The sequence below is a fragment of the Thamnophis elegans genome, chromosome 7 (genome assembly GCF_009769535.1).
Source record: "Thamnophis elegans isolate rThaEle1 chromosome 7, rThaEle1.pri, whole genome shotgun sequence".
In the NCBI taxonomy this organism is placed as follows: Eukaryota; Metazoa; Chordata; class Lepidosauria; order Squamata; family Colubridae; genus Thamnophis; species Thamnophis elegans.
Genome location: NC_045547.1, coordinates 5,603,167 through 5,624,813, shown reverse-complemented (window position 1 = coordinate 5,624,813; position 21,647 = coordinate 5,603,167). Strand labels below are relative to the sequence as shown.

Here is a 21,647-nt window from a genome sequence, read left to right as displayed (position 1 = left end):
AATAAAAAAAATGAACCCACAATATTTTGTGATAGCTTTATATATACATCCACGGAGACCACTTTGAATTCAGGTCAAAACAAAAAAAAGATAGACTTAGAAAAAGGTGCTTTTTTTAAAAAGGATATCCCAAACTATTAGGTGAATAGAACAGCTCCTGGCTGAGGAAATAGAAGGACACTATTGTATCTTAGCTTCTTAAGAGATTTAACCTGAGAGGCAGCATCGCCTTTTGATTCAGTGGCCATAGAATTACACGGCTAAGAAGCTGTCACCGTTGGATCGATGCTGCTTAGCTCCCAAGATTTTATCTGACTGGTCGCTATGTGGCACACAATATTGACTAAATGGCTCTTGGCCAGATCCAGGCTCAAGATTCTTTTCCACTTTAGACTTAAAGCCTCTTGCGTGACACAACGGTGTGATTATATTTCTTCCCTATCCTAGAATTCACCAGGGCATATATATATATATATAAAAAAAATGATCGGCTTTAGATCCCAGGATAGGCATCTACCAGGTTGGAGACAAGATTGTCACGGGGAAAATCTCATCGATGCCGTTGCTAGGAGTCGAAAATGTCTTGATGACCCATCTGTGGAAATTCCCCAGTTTATCACAACTTGAAAAGTAAATACCTTTTGGGGTTTTGGTTTGTAGCAGCGGTGACCATTTGTTTCAGTCTCGTACTTTTTTAATGAAAAGAAGGACTAAGGGCAGAGGTGGGTTCCTACCAGTTCGCACCTATTCGGTAGAACCGGTTCGTCAAATCTACCGAACCGGTTAGAAGAGGTTCCACCAGTGGACCTGGAAAGCAGGCCACACCTACAGAAGAGGTTCCAAAATTTTTTGAAACCAACCACTGACTAAGGGTGACGTGATAGCCCGTGACCCGTCAAAACCGCGGTCCACTAAAGCGCGCCCAATCAAAGCGTGTACGTGACATCATCAGCGTGACAAATAAAATTAAAAATAAATTAAATTAAAATTAAAATAAAATTAAAGCAAGCCGATTCACATAAAGGTAAGGGTTAGGGTTAGGGTTAGGGTTACGTTAAGCGTTAGGGTTAGGGTTAGGTTAAGGGTTAGCGTTAGGTTAAGGGTTAGGGTTAGGGTTAGGTTTGGGGGGGTTAGGTTTAGATTTACGCGTTAATTTTAAGTTTACCGCTCACAGCGTGCTGTTTTCGTCGCGCTGTGATGACGTCACGTACACGCTTTCATCGAGCGCGCTTTAGTCTACCGCGGATTTGTGGTGGAACCGTGATAGCCGTGTTCCAGTATTTGAGGGGCTGCCACAAAGAAGAGGGGGGGTGGTTCAACCTATTCTCCAAAGCACCCGAAGGCAGGAAAAGGAGCAACGGATGGAAACTAATCAAGGAAAGAAGCAACCTGGAATTAAGGAGAAACTTCCCAACAGTGAGGACAATTAACCAGTGGAACAACTTGCCTCCAGAAGTTGTGGCTGCTCCAACACTGGAAATTTGTAAGAAGGGATTGGAGACAACTATTCGTCTGAAATGGTATACAGCAGGGGTGTCAAACTCTTTTTCATTAAGGGCCGCATCAGGGTTGTGTTTGCCGTCAGGGGGCTGGGGTGGGCGTGGGCAGCTTGACGTCACTCGTATCGGGGGTGCCGGTGGAAGCCCGAGTGCACTGCCAGCAAAAATGGGGCCCCGAGCTGTGTTTTCGTCTGCGACAGCCTCTTGCAACCCTCTTGCCAGTGAAAACAGAGTACGGGAGGGCCACAGCACTCCCGAGTTCCATTTTTGCTGGCACAGGCACTGCGGGCTGGTCCTTGGCAGTTTCCAGGGCACTCCCACGGGCCAGATCTAATAGCAATAGCAGTTAGACTTATATACTGCTTCACAGGGCTTTCAGCCCTCTCTAAGCGGTTTACAGAGTCAGAATATTGCCCCCACAGTCTGGGTCCTCATTTCACCCACCTCGGAAGGATGGAAGGCTGAGTCAACCTTGAGCCGGTGAGATTAGAACCGCTGAACGGCAGATAACAGTCAGCTGAAGTGGCCTGCAGTACTGCACCCTAACCACTGTGCCACCTTGGCTCTATAGATCTAAGCACCCTGCGGCTGCGGGCCAAATCTGGGCCCTGGGCCTTGAGTTTGACACCCTTGGTATAGGGTTTCGTGCCTGAGCAGGGGGTTGGACTAGAAGATCTCCATGGTCTCTTCCAACTGTTGCATTCTGTAGTTCTCCATGAGCATTTGAGTTGCCCCCTTCAGCAGCTAAGATGAATGTTTCGTTTTATGCACTCGCATTGAGTTAAACTTGGATTATGGAAAAGATGTGCCAGAAATGGATCTTCAGGACTTGGGGGCAGGAGAAAAGATTGACAATTCTTTCCACAAAAACCACCCTCCCTTTTTTAATTTTAGAAATCCTTGACTAAAGTAACAAACTCTCCCTTTTTATCCATTACTTTCTATATGTATTTAACTGTTCTTATTTTTTTGCCTTTGGAGAGCTGCCCAGAGATCAATTTACCCATTTCATGCTGGTTTATGAATATAATATTTTGTTTTGTTTTTGAGCATCTACTGGCTTGGCCAGCTATAACAACTTTTAAGTAAGCAACTAAAAAAATAAACCATATTTTTGCCTCTCCCTTTCTAGGCATCGTAAATCGTAATGAATTTCTGGCAGGAAGTCAGTTTCTACCTTCCAATACAAATCAAGAGTTTTAGGAACACTGAGCACTAACAGGCAGAAAATGGCATCAAGTCTGCATTGTAGTTTAAAGGTTCAATATACTCTTTCAGTTTCTTTATACCTTAACTTTTGAAAGGAGGGGAATATTATGCAGTATTAATACTAGAGGTGATTTGAGGGTGGGCTATTGACTACCTTAAGGAAAAAAAGCTCAAGTGAACTCGAGAGAGAGCTTACACAGCAACAATATTGGCATTGCATGCCAGTCATCTCTTATATGATTTAAGGTAAAGGTTCCCCTCGCACATATATGCTAGTCGTTCCTGACTCTAGGGGGCGGTGCTCATCTCAAAGCCAAAGAGCCAGCGCTGTCCAAAGATGCCTCCGTGGTCATGTGGCTGGCTTGACTAGTCAGGAACAACTAGCACATATGGAAGGGCAGTGACGTGCGGTCAGCTTTAGGCCTGGTGAGGCCCTTTTTAGACTTGTGGACTTCAACTCCCAGAATTCCACAGCCAGGCATGTTCAGTTCTGATTTAAAGCGACAGCATTTTTCCCCCCTTGCAAAATAAGTTTTCCCATTCTTTTTCTTCTCCCTCCCCCTCCTTCCTCCCTCTCTCCCTCCTTTCTCAAACAGACACACGCACACAGAGAACTTCGATCCCTCTCTCATTCACTCACTCTCAAATACAAACACAGAAGTTGGATTGGATATATTTTCCAAAGGCTTGAAAGCAGCTCCTCTGCCATACCCCCCCTTCCCCTGCTGCCTTCCAATCAAACTTTTTGAATTCCTCCCCCCTCCCCACACAGGCACCTTTTCCAGCTGTTTCAGAGACGATTTCAACTCTGCTTCTCCCTGCCCTGCCCTGCCCTCATGAAAGGCCAGAGCTCTGTCAGACTGAGCTAGTTGCTCCCAGAGAACTCTAAAAAGCCTCTAAAAATGCCCTTTACAGGAGGCGAGAGAATACGTGCCTCATTTGCATAAGGAATTTTTTGCTTGTTAACCCTTGCTTATCTCTTAAAAGGCGAAAAATTCCTTATGCAAAAGAGGCTCCTATTTCTCTGGCCTCCTCCTATGGTTAACACAAAGCACTGTTCCAAGTCACTGTGAATCTGGCAGCAACTACCTTGGCTTTAATTATTTTAAAAAAACTCTTTAAATTTTTTTCTTTTCCTCATGACTGGTGAGGCCACGCCTCCTTTGCCTCTAGTGACTGCATGTCCCTGGAGAAGGGAACCTTTACCTTTACCTACCGTATTTTTTGGAGTATAAGATGCACCTTTTTCCCTCCTAAAAGGTGAAAATTAGGGTGCGTCTTATATACTGAATGTAGCCCCACCCACCCACCAGGCCCAACCCTTTGGCCTCTGCCTCCCAGCAATTTACCTCCTTGCAGCAAACGAGGAGGCTGCAATAAGCTATGGTATTTCCTGCAGCCTGAAACAGCTGATGATCGGGAGAAAGTGAAAGTGAAACTTGCTGTTTGCTCCACCAGGCAAATTGCTGAGAGGCAGAAGCAGATTTTTTTTTCTTGTGCTAATCAGGCTATTTCCTGCGAGGAGGTAAGTCAATAACTATAAATGCCTATAGAATGTTCAAATTATTAGACTTATTTTTTAAAGGCTGCTTTATTATTGTTCTAGACAACTTAACAAAATGAAGAAGCTTTTTAAAATAAATGCTTGATCTGAAGAGGCCCAGTGCTATTGTTTTAAAAAAAGTGCTATTCTTTTCAATAGCAGAGAATAACTATACTCCCAGAAAGCACATCAATTTTAACAGCATCTGTGCAATTATAGTCTGAAATGTAACACTACAAAGTGTATATTGCCTGTACTGTTTGCTGTTTGCTACAAGGAGGCAAATTGCTGGGAGGCAGATATTTTTCCCTTGTTTTCCTCCCCAAAAGCTAGGTGCGTCTTATATTTCGGAGCGTCTTATACTCTGAAAAATACGGTATATTGAAACAGGCCATTTAAAATCTGTACAAGTTTGAGTACAGATAGTTTTCAACTTACAACCATTCGCTTTAGCATCCTGCTAGGCAGGAGTCACCATCCACGTCAAGATTTGCTGACAGTCATATAACCGAGGAAACTTTCATGTAGGACTTTATTGCAATACAAATTTCAAACAGACGAGGATTCTCTGCCTGAGAATTCTTCACGGAACGGCAGACAAATAATCTTCTCCCTTGAGAAAGGAACTCCTTGCTGGAAGGATTTTCTCTCTTATCTGTAAACAGAAACAACGAATTAAAGAGAGGCTTGAATTCCATTCATACTTAATTGAATGTTTCTCCCAATTCTGTCTATTTGTGAATGGCTTCTACTTTCCTTTCCACTTGCCCCCCCCCCTCCCTTTTGCTCTCTTGGCCTCAGCCTTTACAACTCTTGTAGAGGATTTTGTTAATGAAATAGTTAAATTTAGCTGCCTGGTCCCATCATAACAGTTGGGATGATGGAATTCAATAAGACAGATCTCTCCCGATGGATGGATGGATGGACGGATAGATAGATAATGATGGGTGGATGGATGGATGGATGGATGGATGGTATGATATAGATAGATAGAAAGATAGATAGATAGATAGATAGATAGATAGATAGATAGATAGATAGATATAGATAGATAGATAGATAGATAATGGCTGGATAGATGGATGGTAGGAGATAGATAGATAGATAGATAGATAGATAGATAGATAGATAGATAGACAGACAGACAGACAGACAGACAGACAGATAATAATGATGGATGGTAGGATGGATGGATGGATGGATGGATAGATAGATAGAGATAGATAGATAGATACATAGATAGATAGATAGACAGACAGACAGATAGATAATAATGATGGATGGTTGGATGGATGGATGGGACGGATAGATAGATAGATAGATAGATAGATAGATAGATAGATAGATAGATAGATAGATAGATAGATAGATAGATAGATAGATAGATAATAATGGCTGGATAGATGGATGGTAGGAGATAGATAGATAGATAGATAGATAGATAGATAGATAGATAGATAGATAGATAATAATGATGGATGGATGGTAGGATGGATGGATGGATGGATGGATAGATAGATAGGTAGATAGATAATGATGGATGGATGGATTGATGGATGGATGGTAGGATAGATAGATAGATAGATAGATAGATAGATAGATAGATAATGATGGATGGATGGATAATAGAATGGATAGATAGATGGATAGGATAGATAGATACGACAGACAGACAGATCAAAGAGAGAGGGGGGGGCTTAGATGATAGACAGGTAGATGACAGATATAGATTGTTAGATAGGATATAGAATATAGAAAAGAGAGAGAGATGATAGGTAGATACAGTAAATAGATAGAGACAATATGGAATGCCTTATATTACATTTGGCCAGTTCCTCAGCTACACTTCCCGTTATCAAAGTGGTTTTATCTGCAACAGTTTACTTTCCGTTAACCTCCGACCTGGATGACAGCCATGCTGCTTTTGAAAAGAACTCGGATGTTTCAACCAAGGGACCGTCAAGGCCAGTCGTAACTTTTGCACTGCTGGTCTACACTTTTGGTACACTCCCCCAGGACCCACCAATAGGAAGCATAGTTTCACAATACTTTAATACATCAACATCCATAGTAAAAAAAAAAAAATTCCAAAACCCCTGGCTTGTCAAAATCCATCTGGCAAATACATTACAGGCATGGAATTGATTTTTAAGCAAAAATGCTGGCAGCCGGGATTTGTGGCAGCGTCAATCATCTTGCAAGCGAGCATGTCAAGCGAACCAAATTTCCCACCCCTATTAAAAGTTATTCCCAACAGTCTAATTATTATTTTTTGCTTAGCATGTAACTTATGACATCGTTTTACCTGTCGATTCTGGATGACATTCAACTTTCGGATTAGCCCTTAGTTCCTGATTGTGAAGTTGTTTAAAAGAAAACACACAAAACATGCAGTGAAGCATCAAGCAGATGCAGATTAAGGCAGAGAAATCAGTGCAAGGTGGGATTAATATGCGTTAAAACGAGCCATTTAAATTAGATTATCAAACAAGCTAATAAGAACCGCCAATTAAGGGGGCGGATTAAACAGGCAATCGTTTTCCGTTCTATGCCGCGTTAAATTCCTTTCCCTCCCCCTCTCCACCGCAATTGAACGGTATTGTGGCAGTATTAAGTATCCGCTTCTGCTTTCTATGAACGGCTCGGTTAAAAACATTCGGCAGCATCTGAGCTTTGCGGGAAACGGCAGAAGATGGGGTGGCCGCAGCTGCTGACACGGTTATCCGATGGGGTTGTCACCAGCCTGCAGCCATATTCCTTTTGGATCTTTGGCTTGCCACACTTTCTATTATTCTCCTAGGCCTTTTCTATTGTGGGGAAATGGGAGGGGGGGAATTGTACGGAGTGAGATGCTATGTAGCCAAAACAAAATTCCTTTCTAGAAAGCCAAGGTCATCCTTTGTCTTCTGCACCTGACCGGAACTGGAGAGGTGGAACTGCCAGCATGGCAGTGGGAGATTGGACCATGGGATGGACTTGCAAGTGTGGGGGCAAGATCTTGAACTTTCAACTGGGTGGAAAACCGGGAAGCTTTCAGATTCGGCTTTTCCCAGATGTGCCAACATGGCCTCTCTTAATAAATTGGAACTTTGAGGAATCCTTTGCCTTGGACTCTGATTTAATTTTGGATGCTATTTGGAACCCTGGCAGGGGATTAGCAACCGCCGTTATAAGAAAATCTCATTCAGAGGCAGAATTTCGCTGAATGCTTAGGAAACAACAGCGAGTGGAATGACGGCTTTTATGCCCAGAAAGTGGGTTTTATAAAAGGCCACCTTCAGCACCAGATTAACCGAAGCAGTTTTCCTTAATGTTCCTCACCTACCTTTTAAATAACTCACCAAATTAACGGAAAACAGGTGCTCCTCAACTTACAACCCCAATTGAGCCCTTGTTGCTAACTGAGTGAGTTTTGCCCCATTTTACCACCTTTCCTGCCGTCGTCGTTAAGAGAATCGTTGCAGTTGTTAAGTTAGCCACACGGCTGTTAAGCGAATCAGGCTTCCCCGTGGACTTTGCTTGTCGGAAGGTTGCCAAAAGGGATCGTGTGACCCCTGGGACACCGCAGCCGTCATAAATGTGAGCCAGTTGCCAAGCGTCTGGATTTGTCTCTCCATACTTACAGAGCCGCAGCACCAGAGATGATCTCAATCAGTTCCTTGGTGATGACAGCTTGGCGAGTGCGGTTGAATCGCAGGGTCAGCTTGTCAATCATCTCAGCTTCAAAAAGGGGGGGGGAAACAAAGGAGGGGAAGATTATTTTATATATCACATATTAGGCATGAGAGTTGACTGGGTGACTTTGGGCCAATCACCAGGAGACTGAGAGTTCTAGTCCCGCCTTAGGCATGAAAGTCGACTGGGTGACTTTGGGCCAATCACTAGGAGGCTGTGAGTTCTAGTCCTGCCTTAGGCATGAAAGCCGACTGGGTGACTTTGGGCCAATCACTAGGAGGCTGTGAGTTCTAGTCCCGCCTTAGGCATGAAAGCCAGCTGGGTGACTTTGGGCCAATCACCAGGAGGCTGTGAGTTCCAGTCCCGCCTTAGGCATGGCTCCAACAGGTGAAGCAAATTTTACTTCTGCATCACTCAGACTGGTTGATTATCTCTTGGCAGGTTCTGCTGTGACTCCTATTTTTTCAGCGGCCGAAAGAGAGAGGGTAATTCTCCAGATTTCCACTTACAGGCATTTTTGCTGGCATTATCCATAGCGGTCATCCGAGCACTCTGCTCACTCGTAGTAGACTCCTTCAGGGAGTAGAAGATGATGTTAGCCAGTACAAACTCCTGGTAGCTTCTCAGGACTTCCGCATCAATGTCATCGTAGATGCTCATGCTTTCTGTAAAGACACCACAACAGTTGGTACAGCTTGTTCCTTACGGGCCTTGAACGTGTATTCTGTAGGGCAGAGGGATAGCGTGCGGTGGCCTAGAGAAGGCGCTCTCGCCTCATAATCAGGAGGCTGCAAGTTCGATCCTAGGTAGAGGCAGATATTTTTTCTCTCTGGGCTCATTGAGAATATACACTATATTGCCAGTTCGCTCACAACTGAGTCTGATTATGTGGATGGGTGAGCGAATACTTTCGGCAATATAGTGTATCTGATAAACAAAACTCCGCACTGGTGACAGGAAAGGCATCCGGCCAGTAAACACTCCATTCATTTGCCCAGACTCCACACCACAAAGCAGGGATGTGCAGTCACTAGAGGCAAGGGAGGCGGGGCCTCACCAGTCTCCTCAGGGAAAGGAAAGGATTTTAAATAATTTTCTTAAAATAATTAAAGCCAGGGTAGTTGCTACCAGATTTCAAGTCACAGTGGCTTGGTGTCTGCTCTCAGTATTAACTAGGAGGAGGCCAGAGAACGAGGGGCCTCTTTTGCATAAGGATTTTTTCGCCTTTTAAGAGTTAAGCAAGGGTTAACAAGCGAAGAATTTCTTATTCAAATGAGGCACATATTCTCTCGCCTCATGTAGAGGGCATTTTTAGAGGCTTTTTAGAGTTTTCTGGGAGCGACTAGCTCAGTCTGACTTCAGAGCTCTGGCTTTTCAAGAGGGGAGGGGAGGGCTGGGAGAAGCAGAGTTGAAATTGTCTCTGAAACAGCTGGAAAAGGTCCGTGTGTGGGGAGGGGGGAGGAATTCAAAAAGTTTGATTGGAAGGCAGCAGGGGAAGGGGGGGTATGGCAGAGGAGCTGCTTTCAAGCCTTTGGAAAATATATCCAATCCAACTTCTGTGTTTGTATTTGAGAGTGAGTGAATGAGAGAGGGATCAAAGTTCTCTGTGTGCGTGTGTCTGTTTGAGAGAGGGGGAGGGAGGGAGAGAGGGAGGAAGGAGGGGGAGGGAGAAGAAAAAGAATGGGAAAACTTATTTTGCAAGGGGGAAAAATGCTGTCGCTTTAAATCAGAACTGAGCATGCCTGGCTGTGGAATTCTGGGAGTTGAAGTCCACAAGTCTAAAAACAGCCTCACCGGGGGTAAAGCTGACCGCACGTCACTGCCACAAAGCATTAAAAGGAGAGGGTGATGGGAGGGATAGCATGCATGCATTGAAATCCCAGTCCGGATTACTAGACCATTCAAGATGTAGGGAAGTGACTTCTACATTCACTAAAGATCTAAGAGAGATCGTCCAACATTGGAAGGGCTGCCACAAAGGAGAGGAGGTCAACCTGTTCTCCAAAACACCAGACGGCAGGACAAGAAGCAATGGGTGGAAACTAACCAAGGAAAGAAGCAACTTAGAACTAAGGAGAAATTTCCTGACTGTGAGAACAACTAACCAGTGGAATGTTTTCTCTTCAGAAGTTGTGAATGCTCCATCACTGGAAGTTTTGAAGAGATTGGACAGCTATTTGTCTGAAATGGTGTAGGGTTTCCTGCCTGAGCAGGGGGTTGGACTAGAAGACCTCCAAGGGCCCTTCCAACTCTGTGTGGGAGAAGTGGGTTAACCCACTCATTTTCCAAAATCTTCTCAACTTGATGGAACCCGTAGTCTCCGCAAACCTCTGCGAACATTTCCAACGAATAATTCTAGTAACTCCATCCCGACACTGCTTGGAATCAAGTTTGTGAATTATTTCACAATAATTCATTTGTAAAATAATATTTATACAATACGATACAATAGCAGAGTTGGAAGGGACCTTGGAGGCCTTCTAGTCCAACCCCGCCTAGGCAGGAAACCCTACACCGTTTCAGACAGATGGCTATCCAACATCTTCTTAAAGGCTTCCAGTGTTGGGGCATTCATTTATTTAAGTTTATTTGACTTGCCCAATTCTCTGAAACGGTAGAGGGTAACTTCTCCTGCTTGAGCAGAAGGTTGGACTAGAAGACCTCTAAAGTCCCTTCCGACTCTGTTATTCTGTTATATATTAGAGGATTACCCGGCACTTCATCTTTAATTCTAACTTCCTTTTTTTCCTCCCCAAAAGCCGATCAGTCAATAAAGAACATACAGGTTTGACGTAGGACTATAATGGGGCCTGTCCATTAGGGTAACAAGTTCTGACAATCATAAAGCAGGTCACCACACAGTGGTCTCGTGGTCTCGATCACCACGATTTGCTAAACAACCACAGCAAAAAAGGTCACGACGTTGGGTGCAATCAGGTGCCGCCTCACTTTAACACTTAATTTCCCCGTCCCAGTTGTGTTTGCAAATGGAAGCCTATCTGGAATGGGTGAAAGTTTTTTACCCATTCTAAAGTTGTAGTGTTTCCCAGTTGCAACAGATGGCTGTGAAGGTTGGACCATAAGGAAGGCTTATGGAGGCCTTTGAACTGGCCTTTATTGGATCTGGGTACTTGAGAGACCGCCTGCTGCCAATTACCTCCCACAGACCCATTAGATCTCACAGGGTTGGCCTCCTCCGGGTGCCGTCTACCAGCCAATGCCACCTGGCTATTACCCGGGGGAGGGCCTTCTCTGTGGCAGCTCCGGCCCTCTGGAATGAACTCCCCGCAGGGATTCGGACCCTCACCTCTCTCCAGGCCTTCCGAAAAGCCGTCAAAACCTGGCTTTGTCGGCAGGCCTGGGGGTGATGAGTTCCCTCCCCTCTCGACATGTATGGTTGTGCGACTGTTGCCTACTTTTATTATTTGTATTTTGTCTTTTATGTTCCCCCTTTTTTTCCCCTTTAAATTGTTCGCCGCCCTGAGTCCTCCCGGAGAAGGGCGGCATACAAATAATAAAATACAAATACAAAATCTGGTGCTGGAGAAGACTCCTGTGAGTCCCTTGGACTGCAAGGCCATCCAACCGGTCAGTCCTAGAGGAGATCAACCCTGACTGCTCTTTAGAAGGCCAGATCCTGAAGAGGAAACTCAAAGACTTTGGCCACCAAATGAGAAGGAAGGACTCACTGGAGAAGAGCCTCATGCTGGGAAGGATTGAGGGCAAAAGAAGAAAGGGACGACAGAATAAAGGTGGCTGGGTGGAGTCACCAAAGCAGTCGGCCTGAGCTTAAATGGACTCCAGGGGATGGTAGAGGACCGGAAGGCCTGGAGGAACGTTGTTCATGAGGTCGCTAAGGGTCAGACACGACTTCGCAACTAACAGCACAATAAAAATTGTAGTAGGGAAGTGTTGGTGTAAGGGGAAACACTATTTTTACGCTAGCTCATGTAACAAGTGTAGATTATTTCATTTGTGGGTTGAGGACAAGACACCTAATAAAGGATTGGATTTCTTTTGAAACTTGGCTCGAGGGTCATGAATTAATTAGGGCATCTTTTGGAAACCTGACAAGTGTGCAATGAAAGGGAGAAGGTGAGGATCATCACAACTGCTTCGTACTTTAGTTTATAGTCTTTTTGTGAAGTCTCAACTCTGAAAGTCGACTCATGCCCTGTTTAAAAGAGGGAGGGAGGGAGGGAGGGAGGGAGGGAAGGGCTGGAGGTGGCTACTCACTAGTCATTTTCAACTCCTGGACTTACCAGCCCCGGAAACTGTCTCAAGAGAATAGATTGGTTTCTCGTCCGTCTTGTAGGAAATGACAGACCTGAAAGGGGAAAGAAAATAAAATTATTTTGAACCATGCTGCTGTCAGCGTTCCAAATACCATGCAGAATTAAATCAGAGTCCAAGGCAGAGCTATCCTTAAAGTTCCAATTTAATAAGATAGACATGTTGGCACAACTGTGGAATCCCGAATCTGAAAGCTTCCTCGGTTTATTTATACATTTTCTCTTTACATACATAGCTTCTTTTTGAACAGCGCATTGTCTGGATCAATTTGCTTGTAATAATTTTGCCGTTCCTAATTTCTACCTCTATTGTCCAACCATTTTTAGAACAAATCCCATGTTTGAAAATATTCTGTATCCTCTTTTTCTTTCGTTTTTAACGTCAATCTGTCCATTTCTGCACAGTCTAATATTTTTTTTTAAATTACGTCTTCTTCTGTAGGTGTCTCCTCATTTTTCCAGTGCTGTGCAAATGCAATTCTTGCTGCAGTCAAAACACGCAATATTAAATATATATTCCCTTGATTTTTCTGGTACTATGCCTAACAAAAATATTTCTGGCTTATAATCTATACGCTGCTTTAACATTTTTTTCTAACCATGTGTGTATTTTTGTCCAATTATTTATTTTCTTCTTTTGCACATGTGGTAATGTGTGTCTGGGGTCTGGTTACATTTCCAACAATTGCTCGAGGCATTCCAGAACACACACAGAGCGATAGATAGATAGATAGATGATAGATAGATAGATAGATAGATAGATAGATAGATAGATAGATATAGAAATAGCTAGATAGCTAGAGATTAGATAGATAGATAGATATAGAAAGAAAGAAAGAAAGAAAGAAAGAAAGAAAGAGCTAGATAGCTAGAGATAGAGATGTAGAGATGTAGAGATATAGAGGATAAATAGATAGATAGATAGATAGATAGATAGATAGACAGACAGACAGACAGACAGACAGACAGATGATAGATAGATACATAGATAGATAGAAAGATAAGAGATGCTCCCTCCCATATTTGGGGACACCATGTGCTTTGACAAAAGAAAAAACAATCATTTCCCTGGCTCAGCTGATAAGGGAGGAGAGCTTGTGGCTTAGAGGTTAATACAATTGCCTACTATGTAAAAACAGTCCAAGTTCGAATCCCAGCAAGGATATGGCTAGCTGATGAGAACGAACTAGCTTGAAATAGATCTATACTAGTCTCCCTTCATTTATTTATCAGCAAAACTGTAAAACAAAAAGATAGATAGATAGAAGATAGATAGATAGATAGATAGATAGATAGATAGATAGATGATAGATAGATAGATAGATAGATAGATAGATAGATAGATAGATAGATAGATAGATAGATAGATCAGACCAAGGAGCTATTCTCCCTGGAAATCTCCCTCCTGTAGATTGCAGAAGGATGGGTGAATTCTTGCCTGAACCGATTATAGATGACGGAGCCTTCATCAAACTCGTATCCAGAATTCAGCAGCTCCAGAGCAATGACGGAGGCATCTCCAAAAGTGGGAGGTTTCCTTCCAATTTCTTTAAAGTTCAGGAGAAAGTTCTTTCCATGCGTCCTAAAATGAAGAGCATCTTAAATCCAAGTTCTAAGAAACATCCAGAAATGTCAGCTGATCTCTAATGCAACCATCAGACCCAGGAGACAGGCGGTCCTCAGCATAAGACTCCAACGGAGCCTGTCCGTTACGGCCAGATGTGACAACGGGTTAGTCGCGTAGCCAATCAAATTCCATGACCCCTTTTGAGGACAGTTGTTAAGCGAATCAACCTACTTAAGCAAATCTGAGGTTGCTGAGTGAACACCTGGTCATGAAAGGGTTCTGCGTTGCACCAGTTTTCAGCCAAACTGTCACAAAACACAGTCACAAGCGCTACAGCGTGAAACAGGGTCTTATATGGACTTGGACTTATATGGGGCTTCACAGAGCTTTACAGCACCAAGCAGTTTACAGACGGCATCTTCCCCCAACAATCTGGAATCTATCTATCATCTATCTATCTATCTATCTATCTATCTATCTATCTATCTATCATCTATCTATCATCTATCTATCATCTATCTATCTATCTATCTATCTATCTATCTATCTATCTATCTATCTATCTATCTATCTATCTATCTACCTACCTACCTACCTACCTACCTACCTACCTACCTACCTACCTACAGTATCTCCCACTCTCCCTGTGTCTGTCTGTCTATCCATCCATCCATCCATCCATCCATCCAATCTATCTATTCTAACCATCCATCCATCCTATCTGTTTGTATATCCATCTATCTATCCATCTATCTATCCCATCCACCCATTCCTAACTATCTGTCTATCCATCCATCTATCCTATCTCATCTATCTATTCATTTATCTATCCTCTCATCCATCCATCCATCTTATCTCATCTATCTCTCCATCTCTCCATCCATCCATCTTATCTCATCTATCCTATCTATCCATTCTATCTATCCATCCATCCATCCATTCATCCTATCTGTACAACTATCCATTTATCCTATCTCATCTATCCATCCTATCCATCCATTCCTATCTACCTGTCTTCTATCCATCCATCCCTCCTATCTATCTCTATCCATCCATCTATCCTATCTCATCTATCTATTCATCTATCGTCTCATCCATCCATCCATCCTATCTCATCTATCCTGTCTCATCTATCCTCTCATCTATCTATTCATCTTTCTCATCCATCCATCCAATCTATCCTATCTACCTATCTTCTATCCATCCATCCCTCCTATCTATCTCTATCCATCCATCTATCCTATCTCATCTATCTATTCATCTATCGTCTCATCCATCCATCCATCCTATCTCATCTATCCTCTCATCTATCTATTCATCTATCTTCTCATCCATCCATCCAATCTATCCTATCTCATCTATCCTATATCTAATATTCTATCTCATCTATCCTATCCTATCTCATCTATCCTATCCTATCCCATCCTATCTTAGCTAGCTACCTACCTACCTACCTATCTCTCAATCATCTGCCTGTCTGCCTACCTACTCTATCATCTACCAACTTACCTATGGTACCTACCTACCTATCATCGCAATAGCACTTAAGACATATACTGCTTCACAATGCTTTTACAGCCTTCTCTTTAGCGGTTTACCGAGGTAGCATGTTGCCCCCAACAATCTGGGTCCTCGTTTTATCGAGCTCTGAAGGACGGAAGGCCGAGTCAACCTTGAGCCTGGTGAGGATCGAACTCCTGGCAACGGGCAGTTAGCCTGCAGCCCTGCATCCTAACCACGGCGCCACCAGGGCTGAGGAACCCGCCGTTCAAATTGAGGAGGCCCAGAGGAAGAGGTTACCTCTGTAGGATGGTTCTCAGCTTGTCGCCAATCCCAACCACCATAACTTCTTTCCCTGCGCCCGTGAGGTTGGAGAACTGATGCTTGATCTCTTTAGCCACGGAGGTGTGAATGGCCCCACACAGGCCACGGTCAGAAGACACGCCAACCAGGAGGTGCTTTTTCTTGTCCTCGGGGGGTTTGATGTCTACTTTCTCGTAGAGAGCTTCAAAAAAAAAGAAAAAGAAAAAAAATGGATCATTAACAATGAGCAACCATTGAAAAACCCAGATATCAAAACCACGAAAGCATCCGGAATGACTTTGTGCCAATCACCGGGAGACGGGGAGTTCTAGTCTCGCCTTCACCAGGAAAGCCAGCTGAGTGACTTTGGGCCAATCATATAACAATGCATAAACACTGCATCCCTCTCTGTTCTGCAGATCTCGGCCTGGCAGCTCTCCAAGCCAGATAAGGTCTGTGACCGTAAATCCTCCCTCAAAAGACTTTGCTGGACGTGAATGAGCAGAATTCACAGGAAATTAATAAAAGGGTTTTTTGTCGGGACAAGGAATTTGCTTCTGGCTCTTGGGAAGCCTCGGTCAGAACACTAAGGTCCGAATTGGCTCCACCTGGTCCATGCCGGCATGAAGCTCCTGATAAATAACTGGATTTCTTTTGAAGCTTGGCTTGAGGCTCATGATTTAATGAGGGCATCTAATTAAATGTCAGGCATTTGGCAACGGGCTCGTATTTGTGACGGACCTTCACAGGCAAAGTTAATGGGGAAGCCAGATTCACTTAACAACAGGTTCCTAAAACGATCAGCTGCCATGATTCACTTAACAACTGGGTCAAGAACGATGGTAAAGGTAAAATAAAATGGGACAAAATTCACGTCACAACTGTCTTTTGGGCTCAATGATGGTTGTTAAGGTGAGGCCTGCTTGTTACAAGGTGGCTGGAAACAGCTCGTTCAGAAGTTCGAGGTCAGCAAAGCGTCAGGGAATCATTTCGGAAAGAATAAACGCCATCCAGCCACAAAGGGGAAAGGCCCTTACCCAACGCCCCCACACCGTAAACTCTGGCAGGCTTTAATTCTCTCTCCGCCCTGGAATACTTAGCGGCGGCCACCATTTTCATGGACTTCGTGATTTTCTGGATGTTCTTGATAGACTTCAAGCGCCGGGTGACTGGATGGGTGAGAGGAGACGAAGTGAAGTAAGATTTTAAGCAGATAAAGAAAACGGCCGAATGGAAACAAACAGCAGAATCCACATAAAATAATGGCATTGTCTCTTATCCTGTAACTATTCTATTTTACCCGACTCTTATTTTAAATTGTTTGTATAAGATTTTTTTTTTGACGATGTGTGTTTCAACTTTGTGCTTTGATATGGCCTATAGGCCAGTGGTGGCAAACCTATGCCATGCGTGCCAGAAGTGGCACTCAGAGCCCTCTCTCTCTGGGTACAGTTGCCATCGCCCCAGCCCAGCTCCATCGCGTTTCTCCCACAGAGGGGAAAAGAGACAGGAAAGGGAAGAGAGAGAGGAAGAGAGAAAGAGAGAGGAAGGGAAAGAGAAAGAAAAATGGAGGGAAAGAGAGAAAGAGAGAGAGGAAGGGAAAGAGAGAGAAAGAAAGAGGGAGGGAAAGGGAGGAAGGGGAAGAGAGGGAGAAAGAGACAGGGAGGGAAAGAGAGAGAAATAGAGGAAGAGGGAGGGAAAGAGAGACAGAAAGAGAGAGATGGGGAGAGGGAGGGAGGAAAAGAGAGGGAGGGAGGGAAAGAGAGACAGAAAGAGAGAGAGAGAGGGAAGAGAGGGAGGGAGGAAAAGAGAGGGGGGAGAGGGAGGGAGAAAGGGAGGGAAAGAGAGAGAGGAAGGGGAAGAGAGAGAGAGAGGAAGGAAGAGAGAAAGAAAGAGGGAGGGAAAGAAAGGAAGGGAAAGAGAGAAAGAGAAAGAGAGGAGAGAGAAAGAAAGGGAGGGAATGAGAGAAAGAGAGAGGGAGGGGGAGGGAAAGAGAGGGAGGGAGTGAAAGAGAAAGGGAGGGAAAGAGAGAAAGGAAGGGGAAGAAAGAGAGAGAGGAATGGAGAGAGAAAGAAAGAGGGAGGGAAAGAGTGGAAGGGGAAGAGAGAGACAGGGAGGGAGAGAGAGGTAGGGAAAGAGAGAGGGAAAGAGAGGAAGAGGGAGGGAAAGAGAGAAAGAGAGGGAGGGAAAGAGAGAGGAAGGGAAAGAGAGAAAGAGAGGGAGGGAGGGAAAGAAAGGGAGGGAAGGAGAGAGAGAAAGAGAGGGAGGGAAATAGAGAGAGGGAAAGAGAAAGGAAGGGGAAGAGAGGGAAAGAGAGGGAGGAGCAAAAGAAAGAGAGGGAGAGGGAAAGAGAGAGGAACGGGAAGAGAGAGAGAGAGGCAAGAAAAGAGAAAGAGAGAAAAGAGGGGGGAGAGAGAAATGATATTACAAAAGTTTTTTCTTTTTTATTGTTGCTAAACATATTTCAGAAAAAAAATGAAGGACATAAAAGGGCATTTATCACATTTTTCTCAGCTGAACTCTGCCTTGCTTATCACTATTTTAGCCAGTAAAATTTCATTACTCAGCTTAACTTGCCGTGTTAGCATTTTGTGTGAAATAGGTGGGTTTGGGGTTAGAGTTTGGGCCCTCGGTCTCCTAAAGGTTCCCCATCACAGCTGAAGGCTAATCAATGAAGCCATCACATCCTAAAGTAACTACCGTGTTTCCCCAAAAATCCCTTTTTATTTTATTTTATTTTGACACCCCAAAAAAGGCACCAGGTCTTATTTTGGGGGAGGATGCCCCCCCACCCCGATTTGCCTCACTTGTGCATGTCACCCCCAGTTCTGGAGCTCTGTTATCGGCTGCAGATGCCTTCCGGAAAGCCTTGCCAGCTGCAGCAGAAGAAATGGACAGAGATGTGCCAGGCCCGGCTGCAACTATCTAAAAGTAAGTAATAGGGCGGCTCCTCCACCACCAGCCATCCCTACCCTAGCTTAATGTTTACCTGTGCACCCTGGGGTGGGTGGGAGGTCTTAATTAGGGCTTATTTTGGAGAGGTGGGGCTTATATTGGGTGCAGGTGTAAAAACCAAGCTGGGACTTCCTTTCTGAGTAGGTCGTATTTCCAGGGAAAACACGGTAGATTCTTAAATGGAACTTTAAAAAGAAGATGCGGTCAGGATTTCAGATGATCTCAAACAAAAATAGAACATTGAATGCTTACTGTCTTTCAGAGTCGCCATGTTCCTAACTTGGATCCTGAAAAAAAGAAAAAGAAACACATCTTTGCATATTTCATACAGCGAATGTGCCTCCTTTAGTTGCTAAAGTAACAAAAATGTAGAACAGCTGTAATAGATGCAGCTTTCTAAAGGATGCTTAGTAAAGGTTCCCTTTGCACATAATGTGCTAGTCGTTCCTGACTCTAGGGGGTGATGCTCATCTCCGTTTCAAAGCCGAAGAGCCAGCGCTGTCCAAAGACATCTCCGTGGTCATGTGGCCGGCATGACTCAACGCCAAAGGTGCATGGAACGCTGTTCCCTTCCCACCAAAGGTGGTTCCTATTTTTCTACTTGCATTTTTACATGCTTTTGAACTGCTTGGTTGGCAGAAGCTGGGACAAGTAATGGGAGCTCACTCCGTTACGTGGCGTGAGGGATTCGAACCACTGACCTTTCTGATCGACAAGCTCAGCGTCTTAGCCACTGAGCCACCACGTCCCTTAAAAAGGATGTTTCCTTGGATATAGAATTCCTGAACAGAATTCTTCTCAATAAGTGCATTAAAGTTCAACATATAGATCTGACATCCGAGCTACAAAGTGAAAAGGGGGAAACATATTTGTGGCGATCCTCTTCTAAATATTCAATGCTTTCCCCACCCTATGTCCTTTCGCTGTGGAGCATCTAAGCACAGGATGATGGGGATTGAGTCCGGGCTGTCTGCATCGCAAACTGAAGTGGACATATGGGTCCTGTAGTCTGCCGTTTTTCTTCTGGAAATCCATTTGTCCTCCCCCCACCATTCAAAGGGTGTTCATCCGAAAGGGCTAAAAAAGTCTATGGAGATTTTCAGTCCTTGTTTCTTTCCCCCCCCCCCCCCCCACCACCACCATCAAGTCAGAGCTGAAGAAGCTTCTTGGATGAGAAGTGAAATGTCTTCAAAAGAAAAAAAACAAGGAAGGAAGGAAGTCCAGTTGCCTCCTGAATTAAAAGCACCTTTGGGACAACCACGACTTGGGATGATTGAAAGTCTCCAGTGACAGGGACACTCCCATAGGGCAGGGGCCTCCAACCTTGGCAACTTTAAGCCTGGGTGGGCTTCAACTCCCAGAATTCCCCAGCCAGCTGGCTGGGGAATTCTGGGAGTTGAAGTCCTCCCAGGCTTAAAGTTGCCAAGGTTGATTGATTGATTGATTGATTACATTTATATGCCGCCCTTTTCCCCGAAGGGGACTCAGGGCGGCTCACAATTCAATCAGGGAAGGGGGTACAGACAGGGGGATAAAAAAGACAAGACATAACAATACAAAATTTAAAAACACACAACAACCATACCATTCGAGAAGGGGGGCAAAAACTCTTTAGCCCCAGGCCTGTCGGAACAGCCAGGTTTTAAGGGCTTTGCGGAAGGCCTGGAGGTTGGAGACTTAGGGACCTCTTACATACAGAGTGAGATCCACATTAGGTAGGCTAGATTAATTTAAAGTTAGAATTTAGGTTAGAATTAAAACTGTGAAAAATCAATGGCTGAGACAATCGGATCAGGTAAGATCAAAAAGCAGATGAGTAAAATATAGGGAAAAAAAAACGTATCAATAGAGTTGAATAGAGTTAAAATAAATCAAGGAGAGGATTGTCACCGTATTTCTATATTTAAGATCTGGGTATTGAGCTTGGAATAGATTAAATGAATGAATAGGATTGTAAATCTCCAACTGTTACCGCACAAAATATTTGTACCCAAGTAGCACATTGTTTAAAGGAAGATTATTTTTAATTTTATTAAAATAAAATTTTTTTAAAAAATTAAAAAAACTTCTCCCCCCCCCAAAAAAAAAGATAATATCAGAATGCAAAAAATAATCATCTCCCCCCCACCCCAAACCTAATTTCTGAGCCTCTTATGGTTGGGGGGCTCACGCATTCCCTGGAAGCTCCCATGCTGCTGGACTCCAGCACCCATCAGCCACTGTCCCCAAGGGCATAGGCCAGGGATGATGGGCTTTCAGAAATCTCAGGGAAGCCTCAGGCAGCTGTCAATCCTTGGCCAGCTGACTTCCCCCATTAAGACTTTAGGGAGGCGAGAGTGCCTCTGAGCATGTGCAGAAAGCTTCCTGCTCCCCCTTTCCCCTCCACCGCCGCTCCTCTTCCCCCGAAGTACCCGCGCGGCTGGTCCTGGTCCTGGGCACCGGCAAGAAGAGCAGCAGCAGCACCGCCGCCGATCCGGCTCTTTCCCGCAGCTTCGTCCGATCGCCCGCCGGCCGCTGCAGCCGCTGTTGAAGGTCAGGGCGCTCGTACCGCGCATGCGTCGCGCTTCCTCGCCTTGAACCGTTTTCCGAAAAAAGGAAGAGCTGTGACGGCTTCCGGGTGCACCCCCACTCTCCCTCTCTCTCGCGTTCCTCTCTGTGGTTGCTCGGACACTGAGCTTGGCCGGCTAGAGCGGGCAGCACCTGAGAGGCGCGCGCGGCGGTGCTCCAAGGAGAGCCGAGTTCACAAAACTGGCGCGCTAGAACGACTCTAACTAGGGTCACAAAGCTGACGTGCTAGAACAACCCCAACTAGGGTCACAAAGCTGACGTGCTAGAACAACCCCAACTAGGGTCACAAAGCTGACGTGCTAGAGCGACCCTAACTAGCGTCACACAGCTACCGTGCTAGAGCAACCTTAATTAGGGTCGCAAAACTGACGCGCTAGAGCGACCCTAACTAGGGTTGATGCCCAGACAGAATTAAAAATATACACTTTAAGCGACCCCTAACTTGGTTGATGCATAGATATAGTAAACATAGATACTTTAAAATTTTAATTAAGATTTTAGCGGCCGGGAAAGACTCTACTACAGCACAGAAGTAT

General features: G+C 44.5%; 1 protein-coding gene across 2 annotated transcripts; it reads right to left on the bottom strand.

Annotated features, from left to right (window-relative positions):
* Positions 1 to 4,764: 4,764 nt before the first annotated feature.
* ATP5F1C (ATP synthase F1 subunit gamma) lies at positions 4,765 to 21,136 on the bottom strand. Of its 2 annotated transcripts, XM_032221699.1 has the most exons (9): positions 20,955 to 21,136; positions 18,796 to 18,830; positions 16,626 to 16,757; positions 15,586 to 15,790; positions 13,657 to 13,800; positions 12,189 to 12,253; positions 8,436 to 8,591; positions 7,875 to 7,971; positions 4,765 to 4,906 (listed from the first exon to the last, which is right to left on the bottom strand). In XM_032221699.1, exons 2-9 carry the CDS (start codon positions 18,812 to 18,814, stop codon positions 4,903 to 4,905), a joined length of 822 nt encoding a protein of 273 aa, XP_032077590.1. In that variant the 5' UTR covers positions 18,815 to 18,830; positions 20,955 to 21,136; the 3' UTR covers positions 4,765 to 4,902. The 2 variants fall into 2 exon arrangements, with proteins under 2 accessions (XP_032077590.1, XP_032077591.1); XM_032221700.1 differs by lacking the exon at positions 4,765 to 4,906 and having other exon boundaries at positions 7,871 to 7,971.
* Between the last annotated feature and the right edge of the window lie 511 nt (positions 21,137 to 21,647).

Coding starts and splice junctions, on each gene's coding strand:
- ATP5F1C (XM_032221699.1), bottom strand. Junction 13,801..15,585: donor CTGAGAACCATCCTACAGAG/GTAACCTCTTCC, acceptor TCTTCATTTTAG/GACGCATGGAAAGAACTTTC. Junction 7,972..8,435: donor TAATGCCAGCAAAAATGCCT/GTAAGTGGAAAT, acceptor CCCTTTTTGAAG/CTGAGATGATTGACAAGCTG.